The sequence below is a fragment of the Pituophis catenifer genome, unplaced genomic scaffold, assembly GCF_029215685.1.
Source record: "Pituophis catenifer annectens isolate HBS135680 unplaced genomic scaffold, rPitCat1.0.hap2 SCAF_2, whole genome shotgun sequence".
Classification (NCBI taxonomy): Eukaryota; Metazoa; Chordata; class Lepidosauria; order Squamata; family Colubridae; genus Pituophis; species Pituophis catenifer.
Window position 1 is genome coordinate 33,327,375 of NW_027256882.1, and position 20,255 is coordinate 33,347,629.

At 41.9% G+C, this 20,255-nt stretch overlaps 1 protein-coding gene across 1 annotated transcript; it reads right to left on the reverse strand.

The window, feature by feature from the left end:
• Positions 1 to 1,985: 1,985 nt before the first annotated feature.
• LOC139309330 (E3 ubiquitin-protein ligase TRIM11-like) lies at positions 1,986 to 15,205 on the reverse strand. Its single transcript, XM_070933387.1, has 7 exons — positions 14,792 to 15,205; positions 13,869 to 13,964; positions 13,054 to 13,284; positions 10,684 to 10,706; positions 9,392 to 9,510; positions 4,962 to 4,994; positions 1,986 to 3,382 (listed from the first exon to the last, which is right to left on the reverse strand). Exons 1-7 carry the CDS (start codon positions 15,203 to 15,205, stop codon positions 2,868 to 2,870), a joined length of 1,431 nt encoding a protein of 476 aa, XP_070789488.1. The 3' UTR covers positions 1,986 to 2,867.
• Positions 15,206 to 20,255: the final 5,050 nt, after the last annotated feature.

A 20,255-nucleotide genomic window follows, 5' to 3' on the forward strand; every position in this document is an offset into this window, starting at 1 on the left:
TTCCTCCCTTGCAACCATGCTTACAAGCTCAGGTACACTTACCTGGTCTGCATTTGGCTGGGCAAACTACACCTGCTATAGGTTGGCAAAGGCTGGGTGTCAAGTCCTTCAACTTTGCAGAACTAATTTTCCAAGAGAAACCCACTGCCAAACTGCCTCTAAAATTTGCTTCTAGCCTCTCCTTCCCCATTGCTCCATCCACATTTCCTCCTTCCCTACCCACACAAAAAGGGGAGGAACCTTCCCATTTGATTCTCACAGTCCCCTCTTTCAAAGGCCCTGCTCCCTCAGAAGCTGGGAGATGCTGCAAAGCAAGAACAACCATAGGGGGAGTCAACAAAGGCCTAAGGGATAGAAGCCCCGCCCCTTATTTACATATGGGTTAAAGGCGGGGCTGGCTGCCATCTTGACTTTGTTGACCTCCCTTGGGAGACCCTTGCTCTAATCCCCATCCCTTTGAGATTCTGTGGGCTAGATAAGTGGCTCTCAAGTTGGGGTCTGCGGAAGTCAAACATTTTAACATTAGTCATTTTTAATGTATATAGACGTTGAAGTGTCTTATGACAGATTTTCACACTTATGACCATTGCAGAATCCCCATCATTACCTGATCAACATTCAGTCGCTTGGCAATTGGCTCATATTTATGACGGTTGCAATGTCTCCCGGTCATGTGATCCCCCTTTGACAAGCAAAGTCAATGGGGAAGCCGGATTCACTTAGCAAATGTGTCACTAGCTTAAGAACTGTACTACCAAGAGCCTTGGTAGTACAGTGGTCTAAGGCACCCTGTTATTAAGCTGGTTATTAAGACCAGCTGCCTGCAATTACTGCAGGTTCGAATCTCGCCAAGGCTCAAGGTTGACTCAGCCTTCCATCCTTTCTAAGGTAGGAAAATTGAGGACCCAGTTGTGGGGGCAATAAGCTGACTTTGTATAAATATACAAAAGGATGAAGGCTATTGCTGAGCACATTGTAAGCCGCCCCGAGTCTCCGGAGAAGGGCGGCATATAAATCAAAATAATAAAAAAAAGAACTGCAGTGATTCACTTAACAATTGTGATAGGAGAGATCGTCATATAGCGTTACCCCCAAAAGGGTCGCTGGGGTCCACGTTCCCCTTGCCCCCTTTTCCAACCATCCAGGCACCTTTCCCTGCTTCAGTCCATCCCTTGTGGCTGCCACTCAGCTCTGCTCCCTTTGCTCAGGCACCTCCACTTGCCCTGCTCAGCTGGACTCTGCTGTCTTCTCCTTCCAGCTAGTCTTTTCTGGAGTCTCCTCTCAGCAGGCGGATCACATGGTTGGGTGGGGTTCAGACTGCTGGTCCGTCCTTCTCTCTCTCCTCCCTCTCCCCTGGTGCTTGCTGGTCTCTCCTGCCCCTGTCTCTGCTCCTTCCTTGATTCCCCTGCCTGCTTCCCTTTCCCTCCATCTATCTTTCCCCTTCCTCCTCCTCCTTTCTCAGCCTTTCCTCACACTTTTCCCTGCCTTCCCCCCCACTCCTTTCTCTTCCTTTCCTCAACCTTTCCTCATGCCTTGCTTCCCCTCTCATTCTGTGGGGTGGAGGCCAGATGAGCCAGGAGGCTCCACTTCCCTTCTCTCCCTTCTCTGCTCCCTCTCACCATCTCTCTCTCTTGCTCTCCTCCTTCCTGCCAAAACCTCCTGTTACCTTCCCTTCTCCCTCTTCCCCCATGATGCACTTAAAACAGGTCAAAACTCAATAGCGTCTCACTTGGCAGCAGAAATTTGGGGCTTAATTGTGGTTGCAAATCAAGGACAACCTGTGTTAGGTATGTTTCGATAACTCATTTGCTCCTTTGCCAACAGCAGCTTGTCAATCTTCAGTTGTTTAGATACTTTGCAATGTTCCAGAGAAGTGCTGTTAGCAATCAAAGTCACCATATCAGAGTTAAGTTTCACTCTCATTATTTATTTGTATCTTGTCTTTATTATTTTTACAAATAACTCAAGATGGCAAACATATCCAACGCATCTTCCTCCTCCTATTTTCCCCAGAACAACAATCCTGTCAGGTGGATTGGACTGAGACTAAATGACTCAGTCACCCATTTGGCTTTCATGGCTGACGCAGGACTTGAACTCAGTCTTCCTCTTTCTAGCCTGGCGCCTTAACCACTAGACCAAACTGGATCTCACTCCCAACTCAACATCAAAGTCATTTTTGGGGTGCCTCAGATTGTTGCCCCTGATGGCTCTCTAGATGAATCTCCTTGCAGTTTTCTTGGTAAAGATTCAGGGGTGGCTTGCCATTGCCCGCTTCCTAGGGCTGAGTGAGAGTGACTGGTCCAAGATGGGCCAGCTGGCTTTTGGCCTAAGACAGGATTAGAACTCATGGTTTCTAGCTTGATTTCTTAATCACTACACTAGATTGCCTTTTTCTATTACTCAATAAGGGGCAGAGTGGCTTAAAGCAAGAAGGAAAAAGAGTGTTATTTGGCATCGCCATGGAAGGTAAGCAGCGCGAACGAAGAGGCAGTCATGGGGAAGGAAGGGGGGGTAGGGCTGGGGCTGCTAAAGGAGGGGAACTGGGGGTGACTGGCGAAGGGAGGGTGGGGGTAGATAGGTGGCAATTCCAAAGATTTTCCTACCTTTTCCTGTGGGCGTGGCTTGGTGAGGGGGTCATGTGACTGAGCGGGCATGAGTGTGAGTGAAGTCAAGTTGGCCATGCCCACTCAGTCACATGCCCCACATAGCCACGCCCACCGAACCAGTAGTGAAAATTTTTGAAACCCATTACTGAACTGCAAGCAATGCTGTGCAGCATAGAGATACTACATAGGTGCTTTAAAGGCTTTCAGACATGGCAAATAGGGATTTTTCCAAAGTTTTGTTTATGGATGTCCCCTCTTCTAGGGGAGTGTCATGCAGGCGCCCTCGCCCAAATAGAAACAGGGCAGAAGGGTCTCTCTAACCAAGGAAGCATCTGAGAATGTATGGAGCAGAGCTGCGGTCTTGGCATCAAAAAAGCTCACTTGTCCCTCTTCGCAGTTGAGGGAGATGCGGATCCTCGTGGGCTCCTCAGTCAGGACCAGCTCAGAACTTTCTGACGGAGACATGGCTGTGTATTTCCCTCCGCATTTCCAAAACTCCCACCGCATGGTCTGCTTATCAACATTTGTTATGTTCATTGGCTTTTTGGCAACCCCTACACCCCATCCTGCTGTACCTCCTACAATAACTTCCCAGAAATGTCTCTCTGTTGAGAACGTCTGACAGCCAAGGACACAAGGATGATATACAAATCTCTTGCCCTTTGAGTCATTATATATTGCTTTAACTTGCTTAAGTCCTTGGACACTTTTTCGATCTTTGGAGACATCAAGGCGGCTAGTATTGGCTGTGTCTGGATCCAGAATTACATTCACTGTAAGGGGGAAGGGAAGGAAGGAAAAAAACAAGAGCTTCAGCTGCAGGCCTTGGGTGTGTCTTTACCCACAAGAGTTTAACCCTACGGCCCCTTGTGTGAATGGAATTCAGCTTCCAAACACCCCCTCTAGGTGTTTAAACAACACCTAAGCCATTGTCTGGTCAAGAGTCCTCCAACTTTGGCAAATGTAAGACTTGTGGACTTCAACTAACAGAATTACCCTGATGGGGCTGCTCCCTTTTCTCCAAGCACTCAAGCTGTCCCACTGTCTTAGTCCCATCCTCTGTTAACTGCCGGCCTGCTTGGCACCCCTCTGGCCTTCTCCTTCCACTCACTTAGGTTGCCTTCGCCATCTTCCAGTCCATCTGCATCCCATTCAGCTGCCACTCAGGTGCAAGCCTTCAGGAACCATTGAATAAAAGTGGAGCTGTTGGCTCCACTTCTCAGCTGTTCATCTCTTGGCTCCACTGGTCAATTCCCCTAGTCTCTAGTCTCCCATGTGGCCGCCACCCTGCTGATTGCTCTCTAGCTCCGCCATGCTGGCTGGAGAATTCTGGGAACTGAAGTCCATAAGTCTCACAATGGCCAAGGGTGAAGATCTCTGGCCAAGTCCTTCAAACCCTTCATAGTGCTCCACCTCTTCTGGCCTCCCTGCACAATTCTCTTTAGCTTCCATCTTGCAGATGGGATTAATGGGATTGGGAGGGAAGAGTGGTTGGCTTTGCCTTCAGTGAGTTGCTGGAAGGGACTCTACCTGGAGCATTAATCCAGAAGATCAGGCAGAGCAAGAGGCTGTCATGTTTCAATTCTGAACTGGTAAAAGTCAGAAGGATCCCCCAGAGGTAACTTGGGACAAATCACGGGATGTGAGGAAGACCCGCCCTTTTCTCTATGAGCATCAGGGTATCACAGGCATGTACAAAAGGGGATGATCTTATACAGGAAACTCTGCTTTCATCTGTCTGATGGCCCACAAGGTGGAGGCAACCTTGATGCTCCAACTTTCCTATGTCCTTTGACCCAATGGACCTAATTTCTCTGTTCCCAAAGACCTGGTCTCTCACCAATTTACAGCCAGGCAGTAAAATCAACAGGATTTATGGTATTATCTTGGTAGGAATTTGATATTCATTTCAGTCCCAGTCCATATTTTCCCATTTCTCCAGATATTTCATTGTACGCCAAGATAGATTTCAACTTTCTAGATTATGTATTGTATAGAACAGAACAGAACAAAACAAAACAGAATGGAGTAGAGTGGAGAGTGGAGTGGAGTAGAGTAGATTAGGAGTAGGAGTAGAACAGAATAGAACAGAACAGAACAACAGGTTTATTTGGCCAAGTGTGATCAGACACACAAGGAATTTCTCTCCGCTTTATTAGCTCATATTGTACATATAAATGGCAAGTAATAGTTCATAAATCATAAAACCTTTGAAGTTTACTGGATCACCATAGTCTTTAAGGTATCTAATCCTATATTTTTTTTTTTATTGATCTATTATGTTTCTCTTCACGTTACTGACATCAGAGCATAAAATAGCAAGGAATTCCAATTCCTATAACTCATATTTACCTTCCTGTAGTTGAAGTCCACTTTCCAGAGTATCTGGGGAAGAAAAGGGAGGAATTCAGCATCTCATCACTGGAATTGGAGCAACAGAAGGGCCTCCCTCAGATTCCCTGGTTTGCTTTCCTTGGACTCAGATCAGGAAATAAGGAATAGGGAAAGCTAGAAACCAAAATGTCATTGGTGGCTATATATATTCCATCAGGTATAAATATATTCTACTATAAATTCTGTATACAGGTAGTTCTCAACTATTTGTGTAGTGAAGTTGTAGCGGCACTGACAAAAGTGATTCACGACCGGTTCTCACACTTATGACTGTTGCAGCCTCCCCAGTCACGTGATCAAAATTCGGCACTGGGGACTTCCTGTCTGGCTTCCGGCGCCGCCAAACGGTCCTTCGTGACCGCCGCCCCGTTGCCTGTAAAAGAGCCACCTTTACATCTGAAAGGCGGCTCGAAAAACTCCATTTCCTGATGGAAATGTGAGTCTGAGCGGGCGGGGGTGGGTAGAGCCCTCTGCAAAGTCCCCAGAGTTTTTTTTTAACTCTTGGGGATGAGCAGGTTGGAGCTCCCTATTGTCCCTTGCCGTTGCTCCGGGCATCGGGTGCACTCTGCTTTTCTGCAGAGCTAGGCGCTGGAACCGGATTAACTAACGAAACTAACAGATGGACTTATTAAAAAAGATGAGACTTGGATTTTGGACCCTAAATCGCAAGTATCCTTAATGAATTTACAAGCATTTTAAAGTGAAAGAGAGAGAAAAAAAAAAAGCTTTAAAATGGCCGCTGAGGCTTGGGAAGTAGAAGAAAGCTGAAAGTAAGAGTCCTTCCATAACAGATACAAAGTAGCGGAATATATAGTGCTGGCTACAATTTGAAAGAAAAAGAGTTATTTTAAGTTCATCTCTTCTTGAAGATTTGTACTTGATCTTGTTTGGGGGGTAAAAAAGAACAGTTTGCTGTAAGGAGGGCGTTACTAATAAAATCTGATAGACAAGAAGGGGGGGGTGCTTCCCCACTCACAACTGTTTGAACAAGCTCTGAGCCTACAGACTCTGCAGAATGGTTTTAATTTAAAAAAATTTATTCAGGAGGAAATGGCAAAATATTATGAGACTGTGAACCAGAAATTTGAAAATTTAAGGCAGGAAATTAAAGAAATGATACAACTAAAGTATGACAATTTGCAACAAAAGATTGTAACAGTGACTAATGGTTTTTCAGAAGTTGTTATAAAGTTGGATACAAATATTAAATTGCTAGAGTCTAAAATGGAGAAAATTGATAATTTGGATAATAAAATATTAAGAATTGAAAAGGACTTAATAAATATTCGAGATAATAGTTCAGAACTAAAGTCTAAAGAGGAAGCTGGTCACGAGACTTATAATGCAGAAGATATAAAGCAAGGAATTGAAAGAGAGGTTGTAATGCTGCAATACAGGATTACAGAATTTGCGATCAGAATCAGAGGCTTACAGGAAAATAACAGTGATGACTTAAGAAAAACATCTGCTCAAGTTTTGGCTGGGATCTTAAAGGTTCATCCTGAGGAGGTATTCAGTAAAATTAATAAGGCTTATAGAGTGAATTCCTGGATTGCAAAGCAAAGGCAACTGCCTAGAGATGTGGTGATTTATTTTACAGATAAAGAGATAAGAAATGATATTGTGCAAAAATCCTTTAATTCTACTTTACAACTGAATGGGAGAAAAATTTGGATATATAAGGAATTGCCGCCTAAGATGGTAAGAGATAGAAAGAAATTTGGACTCTTGGTGACTGAGTTAAGAAGACAAAATATTTTATTCAGGTGGGATGTCCCAGTGGGTATAATACTGAGATATCAAGGAGTAAGATATCAGTTAAATACTGTTGAAAAAGCGGAAGAATTTTATCATAAGGTACTTAAAAAGCAAAATCAACAAGAGACAGAAATTCAAGAAAAGCAGAAGGAGATGGAGACAATGAAGAAACAACAAGTTAAAGAGGTCTCCACAGATGAGCCGCTTTTGGATTCTCTTTCAGAGGTCTCAGTTGGATTATTTAATATAAGAGAGGCGGTTCCGGATCCTAACGCAATGATTTGTCAAGCCACAAACCAGCATGGAAGTCAATCAGTTGATATACAATTTACAGAACCAGAAAGATCTCAGCCACAAAAGCAAACCCAACAGGATCAAGTTATACATCAGCAAAACCAAATAGTTGACACACAACCTACAGAAAGGAATTTAGGATGGAGATCCAACCCACAAAAAGTCAAGAAAAGAAGAAGTAGGTCTCACAAACATAAAAACTTTTAAACTAAACAACAGTGTAATGCCAGTTACTTATGAGAGGACTGAATATATGAAAAGATAATTGGCAAAGTATTGGTTTATTTTATCCTGAGGATAGGGCAGATCTCTGCAGTGCTGAATTATTTTGGGATGTGAAAAAGGCCTTAAATCGAATGGTTGGAAATATCTTGTTTGTTTTTTGGATTTCCGGATAAATATATTATGTGTATGTTGAGTTATATGGCAAGAGATTTACTGGATTGGGGCACGCAGAAGATCTGGTTGTTACCCTATTATGATGGTTGGAACTAATAATCTGGATAAAAGACACCTCCATAAACATTATACGGAATATAATTATAAAGTCACTCGGGTGGTTGTCGGGGTTTTTTTTTTTCTTTCTTCCAATATGAAGATATTTGTTACTGATGGGGGCAGATGGTAATTGAAGATACTGAAAATACTGTTGGAATAAGGATGCGATGTTACCCTAACATGGGCGATGGAGTTTATCATCCAGTTAAAAGATATTACAGAAGATGCTATATGGATTACAAGCTTAAAGTTTTTTTTTTCTTTTAGGATTTTATTTATATAAGGGAATATTCTTCTAGGGGAGTGGGCAGAAGAATAAAGATATTAAGAATAATTATGGTAATTTTGTAGGAAAGTGGGTGGAGATAGGCTAGGTTATGGATTGTTTAGTTTAAAGAAAAGGGATATTATGTTTAGATGTGAATATATGTAATGAAGGGGGGGAAGGAAATGAGTTGAACTGAATAAGTGTTAAATTAGGATTTATTGAATAGTCTTAGAGTGGAAGTATGCTTTGAAATGTTATATCGTATGGGGGGTAGTAAAAGGGTAGATCACGAACGGAAATTGTTAAATTGGGAGATATAATAATATTATTATGTTAAATCAGGAGTTATTAGACATTGTTATAATAGACTGTCACTTTGAAATGCATATTATAGCATAGTATAAGGGGGGTATGATAATTTTATTAGAAAGAAAGGGTCAGTATATGGAGATGGAGTAAGTGGATAGTAAAGCATGATATAATCTGTTATGAATTTGGGTTTTATTATGAAGAAGTCAAAGGGGAAGGGGGAGGTGAGGGGGGTTAGGGGGGGGAAGGGGGGGAATTTGTATTTGAAAAACTTTTTCAATAAAATTCAGCTGCTTGGCAACTGGAAAAAAAAAATTCGGGCACTGGGAACCAGCTTGTATTTATGATGGTTGCAGCATCCCATGATTCTGAGATTGTCCTCTGCAACCTTCCTGGGGAGCTTCTGACATGCAAAGTCAATGGGGGAAGATTCCAGATTCATTTATCAACCACGATTCACTTAACTGTCCTGATTTTCTGAATCACTCTGGCAAAAAAGTTCTTAGAATGGGGCACAGATCACCTAACAACTGCCTTGCTTAGCAACAGAAATTTTCAGCTTTTCAACTGAGGTCATAAGTCAAGAACTACCTGCATATATTCCATTATACTCAGTGGAAGCTTATTCTGCTTCCCCAGTGATCAGTGCACATAAATTTGGGATACAAAGAATACAGGTAGCCTCGTCTTATGCCTCCAATTGAGCCCAGAATTTATGTTGCTAAGTGAGAAATCGGGTAAGTGAATGACTGCAGTTGTTAAATTGGTAACTCAGTTAAGTGAATCTGGTGCCAGGTTCCCCATTGACTTTGCTTGTCAGAAGAACATAAAAGATGATCACTGCAACCGTCATAAATATGAACCCTTTGTCAACCATCCAAAAGTAAATCATGTGATTGTGGTGATAATACAATGGTCATAAGTGTGAAAAACGATCAGAAGTCACTTTTTTCAGTGCCATCCATTATAACTGTGAATGGTCACTAAGTGAATTGTTGTAAGTCGAGGACCATATCTAAATGGTCAACTATGAGTAGCTAATAGTTCCCGTTTGTAGATAGCATATCTTTAATGGGAGAAACCAGAAAGCTCCTCTTCTCCTCCTGGTGCCAAGACAAGAGGCCCTTCCACAGAGAAATGAGGGTGTCTCTTCCACTGATCCTGAAATTGATCCCTCTTTGATCCATGTGACACCGGCCCAGAATCTCTCTTGGATGCTCAAAATGTCATCCAGGGTAAAACCCCAGCAGCTGTTTTTTACCTCTCAGTTTTTTCATGGCCCTTTTCAGAAGTGCAGGGATATCACGGTAATCCCAGATTGTCCACTTCGGCTCTACAAGTAAATCCACCGGATTCTCATATGTTTCCTTAGCCTGATATCTGGCAAGACAAAATAACAGAATAACAGAGTTGGAAGGGACCTTGTAGGTCATCTAGTCCAGCACCCACCCTCACCACCCAAGCAGGAGACCCCACACTGTTTCTGAGTGGGAGAAACACTGTTTAGGAGCCTTGGTAGTATAGTGGTTAATGCACCCTGTTATTAACACAGCTGCCTGCAATTACTGCAGGTTCGAATCTTACCAGGCTCAAGGTTGACTCAGCCTTCCATCCTTTCTAAGGTAGGTGAAATGAGGACCCAGTTTGTGGGGGCAATAAGCTGACTTTGTATAAAATATACAAAAGTATGAAGGCTATTGCTTAACGCATTGTAAGCCGCCCTGAGTCTCCGGAGAAGGGCGGCATACAAATCAAATTTAAAAAAAAAAAAAAAAGATGGCAGTCCGGCCTCTTCTTAAAAACTTCCAGTGATGAAGCTCCCACTACTTCTGGAGGCAAGCTGTTTCATTGGTTCATTCTCCTCAGTCATAAAATTTCTCCTTATTTCCAGGATGAATCTCTCCTTGATCAGTTTCCATCCATTATTCCTTGCCTGGCCTTCAGGTGCTTTGGAAAATAGCTTGACCCCCTCGTCTCTGTGGCAGCCTCTCAAATATTGGAAGACTGTTGCTATCATGCCTCCCCTGGTCCTTCTCTTCACTTGCCATGCCCAGTTCCTGTAACCATTATCAACCTGCCAATATGACTATTTGTTAGCAACCAGTAACAACGGCTCTCAAAAAACTGACTTACAACCATTTTCCCACTTAACATCTGTCACAGTGTCCCTGTCATCACAATTCGGTGAGTTGGCAAACCAGCATGTATTTATGATAGTTGCATTACTTGGAAGAGCTTACATCCTACAATGATACTTTCAAAACCATCAAACATCTGTCTCTTCTTGGGAAGGACTCAATAGGTGGCTAAAAAGGCAAATTCAATCTAAACCTCTGTCTGAGTGTGCAACTAACATAATAATTAATAATGTCAAATATTACTAATTATATTGTGTTGAGTTTGTCTGAGCAAATATCTACGAAGGCCTGAAATACAGTACATTGTCTTTTCATTAAAATACTGCGAAATAAAGAAAGACCTTTCCAAAATAGGAAAACTGCTGGCGGAGCTGCTGATCTCTGAGACTGTAAAGAAAAGGGTGGATTTACTTACTTCTTCAAGATGCTTCCAATGTCCTAAAAAATAAAGAGACAAAGCACTGAAAGGAGCCATTTCCTAGGCAGAAAATTAAATTCTTACAGTCACAAAATACATGAGTGAAACCTCTGGACAACCAGACACTAATAGACATTCAAAATACTTCCATTTTTTAAAAAAATCCATTGCTCTTTTCCCCCTTCTTTTAGAGTGGTATTGTTTTTACTTTCTTGTCTAAGAAAAATTAGACCCAGATTGAATCCAACACAATTACAGAAGATATATATTTATATATAAAACATGATAGCAAAAAGAAAAGACTATTTGAAAAACAAAATAGTGCATCAATAGGATAAAAAAATCCCCTGCATTTATGCTTCCAGAATGAAGGCACTTTGGAAAATCCAGGTGGTTATAATACTTTGGAGAAGGTGATGAGTGTTGAGTTTCTCCTTGGCCTGGAGATTTAAGGGAGGGGAAGACCCTACAAAGAACACCCACCACCACATCCCCCAATATAGGATAGGAACCCTAAGCAGGCATTCCTAAAATTGTGAAGAATATATAGACAATTGATCAGAACTTTGAATTCCTGCTTTTTCTGAATTACATTATGTATCCCTAATATTAGCCATTACAGGTAGTCCTTGACCAAACACGTCATTTAGTGACCGTTCAAAGTTACCACGGCACTGAAAAAAATTATTTATGATTATTTTTCACACTTAAGGCTCTTTCAGAAAAAGAGGATACAGAATACTATAAAATTTGGTATAGTATGAGTGGTTGGAGGAAAGGAAAAATGAAGAAGAGAAATAAGGGGGAGATCAAGAAATGTCCAAAAATAATGGGGAAAATTGGTAAAATACAATTTAGTGATTGAAATGAAAAAGAGAAATATATTGTAAATGAAATGATGGGGACAGATAGTAATTTGGAATGAGATGAAGTAAAATTGGTGGAAATAGTAAATAATAAGGAAGGACCACTATGAAAAAGCTGTAAAAAGAGTCTTGTATATAAGTGTTGTATGTCTTGTATTGTTTTACTGTGTTATAAATAAACTTTTTTTTTTTTAAAAAAAAGACTCTTGCAGCATCCCCATGGTCACATGATCAAAATTCAGCCACTTGGCAACCGATTCATATTTATGACGGTTGCAGCGTCCTGGGGTCATGTGATCACCATTAGTAACGTTCTGACAAGCAAAGTCAATGCGGAAGCCGGATTCATTTAACAACCGTGTTACTAACTTAACCACTGGAGAGATTCACTTAACAACAGCGGCAAGAAAGGTTGTAAAATGGGGCAAAATTCACTTAACAACTGTTTCACTCAGCAACAGAAATTTCGAGTCCAAGTGTGCTGATATGTCAAGGACTACCTGTAGTCTTCATGTCTTCCAGTCTCCTTTCCATAGAAAGAGTCAAAAAGTTTACTAAATGAAGAGTTGAAAAAAAGATTTTGAACTTGGTCGAATGCAGCCAGAATCCTACATGCAGACATGGAAAGATATATCAATCCCTACAAGAGAAAAATGGATGGAAAAATGATGGAGCTAGAAAAAATGAAAAAATTGACTGCTTTAATTAGATATAACCTGTTGTTTCTAAACTGCTGCTTCTTGGAAGCTGCTTCTAAACTTTGTGCTCGAGATAGAAAAAAATGAATTCTTGATGCTTGGTTTTCCTTCTTAGACTAATCTGTTTCTATAGACATGGCTAATACTTACTAAATATGCAAAATTAAAACGTTGAGGCTGTAATTTTATTTTGTATTTTACTGTGCAGAAAAAAAGTTGAGAGACTTTTTTTTCTTTTTCCTTTATCCTACACATCTTTCCCATTCTTTTCCTTCTCCATTTCCCTATTTTCTTTATTTGCATTGGTACTTTTCACTATTATAATTTTGATTAAATTTATGAAAGAAAAAAAAAAGGGAAGAGTCAAAAAGAGTATTCTATGGAGGGACTAAAGAATGCAGAGAGGAGCAATGAAGATGGTAAGAGGCCAGGAAGCCAAACCATAAAATGAATGGCTAAGGGAACTCGGTATGCTTAGCCTAAGGAAGAAAAGGCTTAGGGGAGACACAACCGCCATCTTCCAACACTTGAAGGGCTCTCATGGGGAAAAGGGGTGGAAGCTCATCTGGAGTTGCAAGCTAAAATAAGGAAGAATTTCCTGACAGTGAGAAGTATTTATCAGTGGAACAGCCTGCCTCCCTGAGTTTTGGGTGCTCCATCACTGGAGGATTCCAATAATAGTTTGGACAACCATTTTTTGGGGATGGTTATGACGTCTCCTGCCTTGAGTAGAAGATTGGACCAGAAGACCTCCAAGGTCCCTTCCAGCCCTAGGATTCTATGATCTCAACTTCCTGACTGACCTGTAAGAGTTTGCTGGCTGGCTGCTGAAGCTTCTCTTCTATCTCCTGGATGAGATGGTCAAGAGAGCCCAGTTCCTCCATGTGCTTGGCCAAACCCTCCTCCTTTCTTGCCATAATATCCTCCTCCATTTTTTCCATTTGAGTCAATAGAAGCTTCTCCTGTCCTTCTAACCAGAGTTGTAGCTCTCTGAATTCAGCCACTACATTTTTTTTCACTTTTTTGATAAGGTCCTAGAACAAGAAAGACAAAAGACATTATTTTATTTTAATTGTTTTACTTAATTATTTTTTCTTTTATTTTAATTGTTATAATAATTAAACAGATTCCTTGAAGAATCCAGAAATGAGGTGGGAGAATATCCAAAGGAGACAAAAAACCCATTTGATATTAAAAAGTGTAGGGGGGAAAGGGTTTTTTTAAAAACTTTTTTTAGAGGTTCTAGTTTAATGACCTCTTGTGAAAATTTTCTTGGCAATCAGGGATTCCAAAACAGTAGACAGAAAAATGTTTGTGTTCACAATTTTTTCAATAGGATGAAATACGGTTTGCATTAATTTATTAAACAAAACAAACCCATTGCATAAAACACAGCTCATGGGATAGGGGCACTTAACCCAACTGTGACTCATTCAGCCAATGGTGACATCTTAGTCCCCAGGTTAAGACCAAGTTCTGTGCCCTACACAGTCTTTAACTTTGAATTAATTTCAGTCAGAACTTGTACTTACAAACCGGCTGCCTATTATTAAAGATGGTGGATGGGGTTCTCCTTCCTGTTAGCTCAGAAGCTCCTCACCATTGGATCAATACTTACAAGCATCTTCTGCACTGTTTGCTCTGTGTCTCTTTTGTATGTAGCTATTTTTTCTTTCTGCTCCTTCTGAGCCTTCAGGCAATCCTCCACCTTGATCTGAAGAGAAAATATAAGTTTTGAGTTTCTTTTCTGTAAAGAATGACATCAGAGGGAAGACCCAGTTAAAAGACCCAGTATATTCAATCATCATAAATACATGACAGTTGGCAAACGTCCAAATTTTGATCATGTGACCATGGAATGCCTGCAATGATCATAAGGGTGAAAAACATTATGTCACTTTTTTCATTGTCATCGTAACTTTGAACAGTCACTGAACAAACGGTTCTAAGTCGAGGACTACCTGCACGGGCATTAAAGTGAGCTGCCTGAGTCTTCTGGTTGCAGTCATCCAGAAGCATCACTGAGAAATGAAAGTTTGGGCTGATCCAGCAGGAGTGGTTTTCGGGGTCTGCACTCAAGATTTTGGAGGACTCCATGACAATTTTGCTCTAGAGCAAATGTGGAAAGGGAGCTGGCAAAGGGAGCCTATTTCTCCCTACAGGCAATTTCCGTTGCTAAGCAAGACAGTGAAGTGAAGTTTTCTCTCATTTTACAACCTTTCTTCCAAATGCTGTTAAGTGAATCACTGCAGTTGTCAGGTTAGTCACACAGCTATTAAGCAAATCTGGCTTCTCCATTGACTTTGCTTATCAGAAGGTGGCAAAGAGTGATCACAAGAGCCCAGGACAACATAATATGACAGTTGACAAGCATCTGAATTTTGATCAGTGACAACAGGAATGTCAACCTGTTTTTTAAAAATTGAAGTCACAGAGATAAGGGGTGGGATGAAGCAGGAGGAAGCAAGTAAACTAGTAAAAAGACTGCGAGGGCTGGCACTGGATTCCCCTCTGCAGCGATTCCTCCTGGCTGACTCCTACCTGGGATTCCGGGAAAGCCTCCTCCGCAGGGATCACCGAGTGGCCCTCGTGCTCTTTGGATCGGTCGCAGACCACGCAGATGAGGGTCTGGTGGTCCTTACAGAAGAGCTTGAGGGGCTCCCGGTGCTTCAGGCAGAAACTCCCTCCTTCCTCGCCCCAAGGACCTCCGCATCGCCCGGCCACTTCAGCCATCCGCGCCAGCTGCCTGTTGCGGAGGAGGCTGCGGGGCGCGAAGGTCTGTCTGCATTGGGGACAGGAAGCCTCCGATTCCGACGTCCCCCGACTGCGGGTCAGGCAGCCCCGGCAGAAGTTGTGGCCGCACTTGGGGATGAGCACGGGGTCCTGGAAAAAGTCCAGGCAGATGGAGCAGGTGGCTTCTTCCAAGAAATCCCGCAAGGACGCTTCGGCTGCCATCGCAGCTTCCTCCGCCGGGACAAAGAAAGAGAAAGTTAAGTTTCGTTTCTTTTCCTCCAAATCAGGTGACCGCCTTAGGGCTCTGCCCAGACGGGAAACCGAAATGAATTGTTGCTCCTCTTGTGGGCATCTTCGCTGGCTTCTTAAAGAAGAAGGACAGTACTTTAAAAGGAACAAATTGGGGAGGAGGAAAAATTCAAGGGACGGAGCCCTGATCAGTTATTCTCAGCCCAACCAGCTCGTTAAAGGGAAAATTGTTTTAAAAACTAAAAGAGAAGGAAACATCCCTGGGACGAACCCCGATCAATTACAATTGATCCTTTAAAGACAGTAAACAAGTTTAAAATATTGGGGAGAAGCCAACATTCATGGGATCCCCTCCCCCCCCCGATCAATTATTGATCCACACATTCTGCTAATGGAGAGGTGGGGATTCATGGCCCCTTTGTGACTTGTGGGTTTCAAATGGTATATATAGGGTCTATATTCTGAATGGTTGATTGATTGATTTCAACACCCGAAAGGGTCAATGAGATCCGGGTTCCCCCTGTCCTCTTTCCCAACCATCCAGGCGCCCTTCCCTGCTTCGGTCCATTCCTTGTGGCTGCCACTCCACTCTGGTCCCTTTGCTCAGGCCCCTCCACTTGCCCTGCTCAGCTGGACTCTGCTGTCTCCTCCTTCCAGCCGGTCCCTTCTGGAGTCTCCTCTCAGCAGGCGGATCAGGCAGTGGTGGAGGTGATCAGATGGCCAGTCGGCCCTTCTCCCTCTCTCTCTCTCTCCTGTCTCTGCTCCTCCTTTGATTCCCCTGCCTGCCTCCCCTTCTCTCCATCTCTTTCCCCTTCCTCCTCCTCCTCCTCCTCCCCCTCCCCTTTCCTCAGCTTTCCCTCAGACTTTCCCCTATATTTCCGCCCACTCCGTAATCAATTAGAAGCTTTATATAACATTGAAACTGATCTTGATGGATTAAAGGGAACGCAATAAAATGTAATAAGGACGAAAGGAGTTACAAGTAACCTTCAATTTATGACTATTTGTTAGCAACCAGGTACAAACGGCTCTGGGGGAAAAAAAGGCTTAAAACCATTTTCACACTTAACATCTGTTGCAGTGTCCCTGTAGTCACAATTTGGGTGCTTTCAGACTGGCAGGTATTTATGATAGTTGCATTACTTGGAAGAGCTTACATCCTACAATGATACCTTTGAAACCAACAAACATCTGTCTGTTCTTGGGAAGGACTCAACAGGTGGATCAAAAGGCCAAATTCACTCTAAACATCCGGCTGAGTGTGAGATGGACTATAACAATTCACATGTAACAGTCACAGAGTGGGAAGGGACCGTGGAGGTCATCTAGTCCAACCCCCTGCTCATGCTTGAGACCTGTACTAGGGATTCAAACTGCCGACCTTTCTGATCGACAAGCTCAGCGTCTTAGCCACTGAGCCACCTAGCCAGCAGCATCAAATACTGCTAATTATGTTTTTAATTTAATTTTAATCATTAGATCAGTGGCTCTCCATGTGTAGGTTGTGAAGTCAAATAAACAAGCATTTTAACATGTCTCATTTTTAATGCACATAGACATTAAAAAGTGCCCTATGACAGATTTTCACACTTACGACCATTGCAGCATCCCCACGATTACATGATCAACATTCAGTCGCTTGGCAATTGGCTCATATCTGTGACGGTTGCAGGGTCCCCTGGTCGTGTGATCAACCTTTGTGACCTTCTGACAAGCAGAGTCAACGGGGAAGTCAGATTCACACTTAGCAACTGTGTCGCTAACTTAACAACGGAAGTGATTCACTTAACAACTGTGACATGAAAGATGGTGATGTAGCGTCACCCCTGAAAGGGTCGCTGGGGACCAGGTCCCCCTTGCCCTCTTACAATCCATCATGTGGCTGCCAGTCCACTTGGATCCCCCCACTTGCCCGGCTCAGCTGGACTCTGCTATCTTGTCCTTCCAGCTGGACCCTTGTGCTGTCTCCTCAGCAGGTGGATCACATGGTTGGGTGGTGGTCAGAAGTCTGGTTGGTCCTTCTTCCTCTCTCCTTCCTGCTGCTTGCTAGCCTCTCCTGCCGCTGCCTCTGCTCCTTCCTTGATTCTCTCCATCTTTCTCCTCCTTTCTTTCCTCCCACACTTCTCCCTACCTTTCCCAACCCTCCTTTCTCCCCCTTTTCCCATCTATCCTCATGCATTGCTTCCCCCCTCATTCTATGGGGTGGAGGCCAGATGAGCCAGGAGGCCCCACTTCCCTTCTCTGCTCCCTCTTCCCATCTCTCTCTTGGTCTCCTCCTTCCTGTCAAAACCTCCTCCTTTACCTTCCCTTCCCCCTCATGATGCACTTAAAATGGGGCAAAGCTCACTTAATAGCCGTCTCACTTGACAGCAAAAATTTGGGGCTCAATTGTGGTTGTAAATCGAGGACTACCTGTATTAGGTAAGTTTGGATAACTCACATGCACCTTTGTCAACAGCAACTTCAGTTTAGATGCTTTGAGATGTTCCAGAGAGCTGCTGTTAGCAATCAAAGTCACCATATCAGTGTTAAGTTTCACTCCCCTTATTATTTATTTGTATCTCACCTTTATTATTTTTATAAATAAGTCAAGGTGGCAAACATATGAAACACATCTTCCTCCTCCAATTTTCCCCACAACAAACCCGTGAAGTGGATCGGACTGAGACAGAATGACTGGCTCAAAGTTACCAACTGGCTTTCAGGGCTAAGGTAGGACTTGAACTCACCGTCTTCCTCTTCCTAGCCTGGTGCCTTAACCACTAGATCAAACTGGATCTGACGCCCATCTCAATATCAAAGCCGCTTTTGGGCTGCCTCAGTGTTGGCCACTGGTGGCTACCTAGATGAATCTCCCTCCACTTTTCTCGATAAAAATTCAGGAGTGGCTTGCCATTGCCCTCTTCCTAAGGCTGAGTGAGAGTAATGGGTCCAACTGGCCTTGTACCTAAGGGAGGATTAGAACTCAGGGCTTCTAGCTTGAATTCTTTTTTTTTTTAAATACAAATTTCCCCCCCTTTTTTTCCCCCTCTCCCTCCCCCTCCCTAACCCCCCCTCCCCACCCATCCCCCCCTGTGACTTCTTCATAACAAAAAAAAAAAAACCCTAATTCATAACAGATTACTTACTCCCTCCTCTAGATATTGACCTTTACTTACTAAAAATATTATTAATATTATAACATCCCCCTTTATCCATACATTTCAGAAAAGAGAAAAGAAAGGAAAAAAAAAAGACATTATACTATGACATTATAGAATAACTTCTCCACTTTAAAACTATACGATAAGTCCTACTTTAACATTTAATCTTCTATATATATTACTATAACATTTCAAAGCGGCCTTCCCCATAAAATCTAGTTTAACATTTATTCCACTCTATCCATTTCCTCCACTCCCCTAAATATATCACTTAAAAATCCCTTTTCTTAGACTAATCAATCTACTAACTAGCTTATTCACCCACTATCATGCAAAATTACCATACACAACATTTCTTAATATCTTTGATTCACTGCCCACACTACTTAAAAATATATGTCTATATTTTCCATTATATCTAAATAAAAAAAAAGAAAAGACAATGACTTTAAATTTATAATCCATATAGTATCTTCTTTGAGGTCTTTCCACTGGATTGGTAGAACCAACATCCATAATCGGGTAACATAGCTTGCTGGTGCAACAGTTTATTCAGGATCTTCAATCATATCTGCCCCCATCAGTAGTAAATATCTTCTTATATATATAAAAGTAAAAACAACCACCCGAGTGACATTATAATTATATTCCATATAGTAATAATTATGGGTTTCATCAGGATTATTAATTCCCATCATCGTAGTGGGTAACAACCCGATCTTCTGCATGCCCCAGCATAATTCTCTTGCCTTGTGATTCAAGATAATATAATATGTTTATCAACACAAAAAGAAATTCCAAAATAGATAATTCAAATCCATCAGTTTAAGGCTCGTTTCACGTCCCCAGATTACGGCCATGCAGAGATCTGCCACAATCCTCAGGATGATATTAACCAATACGTCGCCTCTTCTGTGTTTACACATAATCATTCATATTTTAAAGTCACTGGCTTCACTGTTGCCTGATTTAGAAATTTCTATTTTTATGCCACCTATTTCTTTTTTTCTTTTCTTTTTGTGGGTTTGGTTTCCATCCTGGTTTCCTTTCTACAAATTGTGTATCATCTGGTCGGTTTTTATTCTGCTTTGTAGATTGGTCTTGTTGGTTTTGTTTTTGTATCTCATGTTTCTTTTTTATCCCTTGTATATCCCCTAATTGGTTTCCATGCTTATCCTTGCCTTGATAAGTCATCACATTAAGGTTAGATGCCACTTCTCTCAAATTTGTAGATAGTCCAGCTGGGGTATCCAATAAATCCAAAGGCAATTCATCTGGTACAGTCTCTGTAATTCGATATTTTACCTTTATTTCCGGCTCCTTCTGCTTATCCTGTATTATACCTGAAGATGTTAAATTCATTTTCAACCTATTTTGATAAAATTCTTCCGCTCTTTCAACAGTATTTAGCTGATATCTTTCTCCTTGGTATCTAAATATAATACCAACTGGGGCGTCCCACCTGAATGGGATATTTCTCTTTTTTAATTCATTCACCAGAAAACCAAATTTCTTCCTTTCCATCAATATCTTAGGTGGGAGTTCCTTGTAAATCCAAATCTTTCTTCCATACAATTGCAAATTAGAATTAAAGGAATTTTGCACGATATTATTCCTAATTTCTTTATCTGTAAAATAAATCACCACATCTCTAGGCAATTGCCTTTGCTTGGCAATCCAGGAGTTGATTCGATAAACTCTGTCAATCCTACAAAACACTTCGTCAGTTTGAACCTTTAGAATCCCAGCTAGAAATTCAGAAGGTATTTTCCTTAAATCATCTCTATTATTTTCCTGCAAACCTCTTAATCTTATCGCATATTCTGTGAAGTTATATTGTACCATTAAAATCTCTTTTTCAATCTTCTGTTGCAGATTTT

Coding starts and splice junctions, on each gene's coding strand:
- LOC139309330 (XM_070933387.1), bottom strand. CDS start 15,205: ATGGCAGCCGAAGCGTCCTTGCGGGATTTCTTGGAAGAAGCCACCTGC. Junction 13,285..13,868: donor AAACAGTGCAGAAGATGCTT/GTAAGTATTGAT, acceptor TTCTTGTTCTAG/GACCTTATCAAAAAAGTGAA. Junction 4,995..9,391: donor GGCCATGAAAAAACTGAGAG/GTAAAAAACAGC, acceptor TTTCTTCCCCAG/ATACTCTGGAAAGTGGACTT.